The sequence below is a fragment of the Monodelphis domestica genome, chromosome 4, assembly GCF_027887165.1.
Source record: "Monodelphis domestica isolate mMonDom1 chromosome 4, mMonDom1.pri, whole genome shotgun sequence".
NCBI classification, from domain to species: Eukaryota; Metazoa; Chordata; class Mammalia; order Didelphimorphia; family Didelphidae; genus Monodelphis; species Monodelphis domestica.
The window spans coordinates 6,143,763-6,152,716 of record NC_077230.1 but is presented as its reverse complement, the minus strand read 5'-3'; the positions used below and the strand labels follow the sequence as shown (position 1 = coordinate 6,152,716).

Genomic DNA, 8,954 nt, shown 5'->3' with positions numbered 1-8,954 from the left:
ATTTCAAAACTATTCCACCCTAATCAGACCATTCTTTAGAAGATGTGATTTAGCTATTTTCTGACCAGTAACAATGGAGATACTTGGAATAACAGAATCAGGTCTTAGAAACTCTATATTCTTCACCCTACTCAGTTTAACAAGATTTTGAAGGTCTGCATCAAACTCAAGATTTAATTATCTGAGGAGATGGCCTTCAATAGACATGTGCAAAAAAAAGGACAGACCTCTTGGCTGTTCTAAGTCAAGCTAAGTCCTCATTGGTACAGATGAGACGCAGAAAAATGATGTAAAAATGTCCATATAAGGCACGGCACTTCCTGGCCCCTCCTCTTTCCCTGGAGAGACAACTCTGGCTGGCAGCGTGCTAAGCGTTCCAACATCTTGGAGTGTTGGGTGGTGAGTTTTGCCCTGGAGCTGATTTCAGGTTCAGGCATCTTAGCTAAGCCTCTTTGGAAGTCAGGCTGATTCTTTCCTCCTTCACACTCAAACCCTTACTTTCTAGATCTCCTATCATCCTGCCCAGTACTAGCCCCTTCCTCCTTCTTCTTAAAATCTTCTCTACTATATCAACTACATCATAAAATTTGGCAGCTGACTTGGGTATTTTATTATTTGGGATTTCCCTTGGCGACCACTTAAATTTAGATTTTTTTCAGTCTCAACCATAATTTCACCCTTTACATAAGTGCAGGGTCAGAGAGTAGAATCAACATGACACAGATTTGCCAGAAGTTTTTATGCCTAGAAAAGAGGGTCCTATCTAAGTGGGTATATAAGAATCCTTAAGTTTAATTTTGTAGGTGGGATCTCCTGGTAATATTCTGGGGGGACAGAGTGGGACATCTATATTAACCCTACAAGCATCTTGCTCTCATCTATTTTTCCTGGGGCTAAGTAAGAAGAATAATCATAGCAATACCAATAATAAGGGGATGTTAATAAGGCAAATCACTTGGGGGGGGATTTCAGTGGATGTTTTCATCCTCCTTGGGGGCTGCTTTGCAGTTGCTAGTTTCCACATGTGATCGTGTCAAACAGTGTGGTCTTTAATGACTCCTGGCAAGTTTTATAAAATTATATCAAGAGAGGCTGTAGTAGAATATTTGTTAGTTAATTAAGAATTAAGAAATAAGGTTAAATTGGAAGACAGTACGGGAGAGATTAGGTTTGGATCAACATCTTACATCCTATACCAAGATAAGCTCAAAATGGGTGAATGACTTGAATATAAAGAAGGAAACTATCAAGCAAATTAGGTGAACACAGAATAATATACATGTCAGATCTTTGGGAAAGAAAAGACTTTAAAACCAAGCAAGAGCTAGAAAAAAAATCACAAAATGTAAAATAAATAATTTTGATTACGTTAAATTAAAAAGGTTTTGTACAAACAAAACCAATGCAACCAAAATTAGAAGGGAAGCAACAAATTGGGAAACAATCTTCATAACAAAAACCTCTGACAAAGGTCTAATCACTCAAATTTATTAAGAGCTATACCAATTCTACAAAAAATCAAGCCATTCTCCAATTGATAAACGGACAAGGAACACGAATAGGCAATTTTCAGTTAAAGAAATCAAAACTATTAATAAGCGCATGAAAAAGTGTTCTAAATGTCTTATCATCAGAGAGATGCAAATCAAAACAACTCTGAGGTATCACCTCACACCTAGCAGATTGGCTAACATGACAGCAATGGAAAGTAATGAATGCTGGAGGGAATGTGGCAAAGTTGGTACATTAATGCATTGCTGGTTGAGTTGTGAATTGATCCAACCATTCTGGAGGGAAATTTGGAACTATGCCCAAAGGGCATACTACTTTTGGGCAAACTATGCCCAAAAGACTGTCTGCCCTTTGACCCAGCCATAGCACTGCTGGGTTGGTATCCCAAAGAGATCATAAGGAAAAAGACATGTACAAGGATATTCATAGATGCACTCTTTGTGGTGGCAAAAAATTGGAAAATGAGGGGATGCCCTTCAATTGGGGAATGGCTGAACAAATTGTGGTATATGTTGGGGATGGAATACTATTGTGCTCAAAGGAATGATAAACTGGAGGAATTCCATGTGAACTGGAACAACCTCCAGGAATTGATGAAGAGTGAGAGGAGCAGAACCAGGACAACATTGTACAGAGACTGATACACTGTGGTATGATTGAATGTAATGGACTTCTCTACTAGCAGCAATGCAGTGATCCAGAACTATTCTGAAGAACTTATGAGAAAGAACACTATTCACATTCAGAGGAAGAACCGAGGAAACAGAAACACAGAAGAAAAACAACTGCTTGATCACATGGGTTGATGGGGATATGATGGGGGATGTAGACTGTAAATGAACCTCCTACTGTATATATTAATAATATGGAAATGGGTCTTGATCAATGACACACATTAAACCCAGTAGAATTGTGCGCCAGCTACAGGATGGGGTAGAAAGAAGGGGAGGGAAAGAACATGAATCTTGTAACCATGGAAAAATATTCTAAATCAACTAATTAAATAAAATTTCCAGGAAAAAAAAAAACAACCTCTTAGCCACCAAGAGGAAAGTATTGGGTGCGGTACCTGGGCGGCAGGAAAAAGAGAGCTGTCTGAGTGGAGAAAGTTTTGTGAGAATTCTAACAAGCTGCTTTTTCATCTGAGCAGCAGGAAAAGAAATTTGACTTATTCCTCTCTGTTTAATAAGTTTATATTTAGTGTAGGATAGAAAGACAGTCATTATGTCTTTAACATTATAATGTCATTAACATTAGAATTTGGGGATTAGATAAAACAGTAAGTGGAGATAAGTCAGTCTTGATTTTGGTCAAGGGAGAAGAAAGTCCCTCATGGGACAAATTTTGGGATTTGGTTTAGTTAAGATAATTTTAGAGTTAGAGAATTATAATTCCCAAAAGTCCTATTTCAATATTTCCAATTTCCTTTTCCTATCATTGTTCTTATAGAAGTAAATATAATAAACAGGTTTTTATAGAAGATTTATCTCCAGTCAAGACTTTTCAACTGCTGGTTCACCAAACTCTCGACCATCAACTCTCAACAACTTAAGCCTGTTCATAACCAAGTAACAGGCTCTCAGCTTCAATCTACAACTGATCTAAGCCCCCAAATAACAAGGCAACATGGAATAGTAGAGAAGGTCAGTTGTGGAGTTGGAGAGATCTGGGTTTAAGTTCCACTTTTGACATTTCCTGGCTCGCTAATTTCTGGCCAATCAGTCAACACTAGGCAGCTTTCTATGGCTGTAACCTGCAGGGCAGTACATAGCTGCATAGCCTAGAGTTCTGTGTGCTGATGAAATTCCAGATTGCTAAGAATATCTGGATCTACCTGTAAATGAAGATATATTTGTATATGTGCATATGACTCTCTATACACATGTATACTTACATGGCTAAAAGGATGTAGATATGCATATATAAAATATTTTAATAAGAACAAATATGCTATTTATTTTGTATATATTTTCCCCCAAATAAATAAGTAAACAAACGTGAAGGCTGAAAAAGTTTCTTATCGATTTGCATTAGTCTTTATCTTTGCCCATTGATTTCATTCTTACCACAATGTTATGCAGGACACACGGAACCCTAAATGATCCTAGAACTCTCCGTATTAACTTATAGATCCAACCAAGCTTCCCAGGGACCCAAACTTTTCTTCTTCTCTCCCTTTCTGAAATCCTAACCTTTCCAGGACTTGAGTTCCATGTTGTTTTCTTTTCAAAAGACAATCTTCAGTCAGAGCTTTTTACACGATAGATGTGTAATAATTGACAGTAGTTGGCTTTTTTCCAGGTAAAAATAATTTTGTGTATGTGTTTTTTTTGCTGTGTATATATTTGGGCAAAAGAAAAATGAAAAGGGAAATAATTTATCAAATGATGATGCAATTTGTAATTGTAATTCTATTATTCCCTTCCCATGTTAATAGTTAAAACACTCATGTGCTCATTAGATCAGTCCCGTGCTTGGGTCAGACTCAACAGCTCATGAACGATGAATGCTGTTTTCTTTACACATTGCTAACCTATTATTGCATTTATCAATATTGATACAATTGTCATTAACATAGATATAATACACCAAGATTTTTTCTCGGCTTTCCTTATAAATCTTGTTATCTTGATGACTTAAATTCCATCATTAGAAAATATCCAGATGGACATTTTGTCAATAAACACTGCATAGTTCATATGGCCGATTGTGTTTTTCAAGTGTTATTTTTGAGGTAAGATTAGTTTCTGTGAAGATAACTCTGTTCCTAGTTGGCCACTTTAAGAACCTGAATTAGAATTTAGCACAAGTGAATTGTTCTTCTTCTCAAAATACAATGGAGCCTTGAAGTTCATAATTATAATACTTTTAAAAGAACTTTAAAAATAATTTAACCTGTAAGAAATTCTTTAAAATACAATAGATGGGGGGAGCTTTGGCGCTTAGTGGAAGGAGAGCCAGGTTTACCGGCAGGAAGTCCTGGATTCAAATGTGACCTCAGATACTCCCTCGCTATGTGACCCTGGGCAAACAATTCATTGCCTAGCCCTTATTGCCCTTCTGCTTTGGCATCAATACATCGTATTGATTCTGAGACAGAAGATAATGGTTTAAAAATGCAATACAATACAATACAATTGGGATCTCAATTCAAAATTCTAGGCTACATACTCAGGTTCTGTGAGTGGAGTGGTTTCATTGGGCTCATTTATTGGGCTTCCATCTTCATGACTGGTAATTCTTTCATCCTCTGTTCTCATTTCCACTATTGGTTCTTTTGATCCATCTTTCCTAAAAAGTATTGAAAAACAATCTTAACCTGCATAATGTAATCAAAATAGTATTCCTTTTGGGATACCACCTAAGCCCCAAGAACAATATTTCCAGCTTTCCAAGGTAAGAATTTCCCTCTTCTGTCAGCCCGGAGAGGAGGGAGACATGAAGGTACTCCAAAGAGAACTTACTAGAAAGTTGGTTACAACAAGCAAAACGGGAAAACGTTTTCATTGGCACTTTTTTCCTGCTGCCGCTTTAGGGCTAGCGTAAGGATGTATCATATAGAGAAAAAACCGATCATAGCCTTTGAGGGATAACAGAAATCCTCTCCTTCCCTCCTTTCGTGCGCTGCTGAGGAAACGTGAGCCCACGAGGTGAGATGAAGGGCCCTGCGCGGGCTCAAGCCTGGATCCTTTAACTCCTCGACCATCGTTCTGTCCCATGGAGGATGCTGCCTTGCATGGAGAGGAAACTTACAGCTCCTTCCATGCTCTGGGCCTCAGCTGCTAAGATGATTCATTCAACCTTAGGCGGCATGAGTCAATTCTGCCAACCAAGGGCAGCAGAAACCCTCTTTGGACGCCCCATGGAAGAGTCCTCTCGACTACTCCGTCACGTTCTGTCCGACTCTGCAACCCCCAGGCCTCGGGGACGAGATTCTGGATGATCAGAAGTCATACTGAGAGGCCAGAAAAGACCCTGGAAAAAGACGATAGTTCCCCGAGCATCCATTCAGCAAAAAGCAGGAAGAGAGGAGAGACGCGTCGAGTAGCCACGTGCCCTCTGAAGCTCCCTTGGACTTCTGCAGTGGCGCTGAGAGCGCCATGAGAAAGAGGCTAGAATCAGACCAACGACAGAGCAGCGATGGGTCTAGTGACCCAAACAAGGAGGAATCCGGGGACACTGATCGTAGTGCTCGTGCTTTTACTGAAACCAGGAGAGAACCAAGAGGCGTCCACGGGGAAGAATGTTAAATAAGGTTGTCGACTGACTTAATGACATACCCAAAGTAAAAGAAGCATGTCATGGATCTGGTCGTCTCACTGCGTCGTTTACGGAATCTTAAAGAAGAGGTTTAAGCACCCACCTTTGCTGGGAGGTTTTACAGCGAACATCCAAATGAATGAATGAATTTGTAAAACGTATTACGTGTACAGCACACCACGCAGCAAGTCGCTGGGAGACAAACAGGAAAATAAGTCAATTCCTGCTCTCACGGTTCACCTTTTTTTTTTAATTTGTCTTTTTTAAGTTCGTTTTTATCACAGGATCACAGACGTCCCTAATACCTCTCTAACCTCCCCCAAAAGGAACCTTTATAGCAAGTGATATTTCTGGAGGGGGAGAAATCAGCCTAAAGGACTGAGAAACGGAGAAAGTCTGATCCCGGTGCGATGCGTCACGTGAATGGACCGGGGCGGGCTGGAGGCGGCTTCTCTGTCTCTTCATGGAGCCCTTGTTAGGCCGTCAGGATAACATTTTCTGGCTCTGCCGCTGTCACTCTGCACCCATCGGACGTCGTTTCTTATAGCACAGTGTATGGGATGGGGTTCAGGGGTGTCGGCCCCCCGAGTGTTTCTATTCCTCAGACTAAACCCCCCCCCTCAGTTTTCCTGACCTGTTGTCAAAGGCCTGAGTTGATCTGCACCCTGGGAGGAAGGCCAGGAACGAGACAAGCTGAAGGAGGGAAAGAGCCACTGCGAGCTTCAACAGCATCTTTCTGTCCCAGCTGCCCATCCCGTGAGAGTCACGGGGGATCATGGGGGCCTTTAGGGGTACATAATGTTGACAGTCACACCCTCAAGACGCCCCCCTCCCTTTCTGTGCCATTGGACAGGGGGAGGACAACCTTATGTCTGATGATGCCTAAAAGAAGAGGACATTTTTGCCCCAAGCTAGCTGCTTGGGTGGGCAGAATCCCCTTTCCTGACCTCCCCTCCCTCCCTGCTGCCCCCGTTTTCTCCATGTAGAGCCGCCGCTCCCTGCCAGCATCTCCCCAGGCTCCTGTGTGCTCGCTGGCGTGGTTTCTGGGGGTCCGGCCCCCCCTCCACACAATCACGAGTTTCTGTCCCACGCCACAGCTCCTCCCGCCACCCCCCTCAGCGGGCACCCGATTCTCTGTGACCTACACCGCGGAGCATCGCAGGGCTTTCCTGGAGTCTCTGATTTGAAGTCTGCACATCGCAGGCGCCTCACCTAACCTTAAATCGCCCTCCAGAACATTCCCCAGCTCCTCCGACCACGCCTCCGGTGCCCTTCCAGCACGCCGGCCCTCGGGCCATCGCGGAGAACCTGCGGGTCACTTTCATGTTTCTTTCGTTCATTAGCGACGACGTCGTGGAGGCGCAAAGCGTCAGACAGGCGTTCGATCGTCTAGAAACAGCAGCATCTCTTTTCTGGCATTGCGAGAACCAGAACGAGTGAAAGCAGGAAGAGGGAGCATCTTCGCTGTCCTCCCAGACCCGGGCCAATGTTCGTCCAGCCCCGCATCCTCAACGGGGCTCTAGAAGGTGCTTCTTATGATCTCTCTAGAATGAGTCTATGGAGAGGATCCCGTGTGGGGGTTTTCATGTGATTAATAACGTGAAGGATTTCCTGATGCTGGAAGCACACCAGCATCGCTGCTCTGAATCCCACTTTGGTCACCGGGAATCATTTCCTGGATACATCGCGGAGGACTATCTGATGGGCTTTTGTATCAAAATGCTGAGTCAATATTCATCCTTTAGACTGGCTTCTGGCTTTCCTTCTCATGCTGCCCTCGGTTACGCCTTAGTGGCCATTGTCACCCCGGACTCGGGCACGCTAAGTAGGGAAGTGCTTTTGCTGCCTTCCGACCTTGGGACGCCCAAGCCAAGAACAGCTGATGACTCCTCTAAGACCCTGAGCTTATGATCAACCTCGAATCAGCCTGTAGATCTGAGATGGACAGAGAGATGCACCTCCCGGCCGCACCTCGATACCATCGGACTGTATCTCAGACATCCATGAGGGTCTTCAGGCAGACCCCGGTCAGGTGACCCCCTCCCCCCCACCAAATGCCTGAGTGTTTACCCCTCTAGAGTCACCTCCTCACCATGATACAACATCATGTTCCCACTATTATAAAAATATATAAAATCCCCGGAATCGATGGATTCTCCTGTTCCACCTATACTAGCCTCCTGGCCAGATTCAACATTACTTTCTAAATTAATAAATTTCTCTTTTTATTTTTAAGTTAAGTTTTGGAGTCTTGCATGCTTGCAAAAGGTACCTTCCTGAACCCCAGGGGGCGCCTCTAACACCCCACCACATGAGGACAATATTCATCTCATAAAGCAATTCTGGGAGGATGATGTCTTTCTCAGTTTTTGAGAATAATTTTTCAAGTATGGGGACTCATCGTTCCTTTAAAAGTTTGACACAATTCCTCTGTGAATCAAGACCCAGAGCGGCCACTCCTGCTTTGGTAATTACGTTACAGCTAAATCGATTTTCCCCCCTTGAGGTTGGGTTATTTAAAATTTCTATCTGGCCTTCAGAAAGTTCGACTATTTTATATTGTTGAAGTTGTTAATTTCTGTTGTCTCCTCCATTTTGTTATCCTATAACTGTGTATACAGTATGTTAGAGCTATTTTTATTTCCTGTTTTTGTTGGGATTTCGCCTTGCTCATTTGTGAAATAATTGATTTGATTTCCTGCTAGCTTTTTTAAATCAGTTTAGCTAAACCTTTTCAATTTTATTGGTCTTCTTAGTTTGTTAATAATTTCTCTGAACTTTTTGGTTTCTAATTTACATATTTCCCCTCTAATTTAAAAATGTGTGCTTAATTTGAGTTTTTTGAAGTAGGTTGGCCTTCTAATTTTCAAAAGTCTATATTTAGTGCACTAATCTTTTTACCTGTGGCTAATATATGCGTGTAGAGAGATGAGTGTCCCAGCATGCATTCTTTACATCCCCCACATTTTGGTATCTTATTTTGTTATGATCATTTTATGTCACGTAATTATGAATTGTCTCTTGGACTTGTTCTTTGATCTCCTCATTATTTCGGATTTCACTGTGAAGTTTTCATTTGGGTTTATATCTTTTATTTGTGATCCCTGAACCAATGTTTTTATTGTGTTCTGATCTATAAATAACATCTCAATTATTTCTCTTCTTTAATATTTGTTTGCAAT

The 8,954-nt window shown here is 41.9% G+C and overlaps 1 protein-coding gene across 5 annotated transcripts in view; it reads right to left on the bottom strand.

The window, feature by feature from the left end:
• The window catches only part of NCAM2 (neural cell adhesion molecule 2), a 259,192-nt gene that overhangs the window by 8,149 nt on the left and 242,089 nt on the right, over positions 1 to 8,954 (bottom strand). For 3 of the 5 annotated variants that reach the window (XM_056825986.1, XM_056825982.1, XM_056825983.1), the window contains one exon: positions 4,684 to 4,803. The exons of the other annotated variants lie outside the window; for them this stretch is intronic. In XM_056825986.1, the coding sequence (XP_056681964.1) occupies positions 4,684 to 4,803 (120 nt within the window). The remainder of the gene's footprint in view (positions 1 to 4,683; positions 4,804 to 8,954) is intronic. 5 annotated transcript variants of the gene reach the window in all.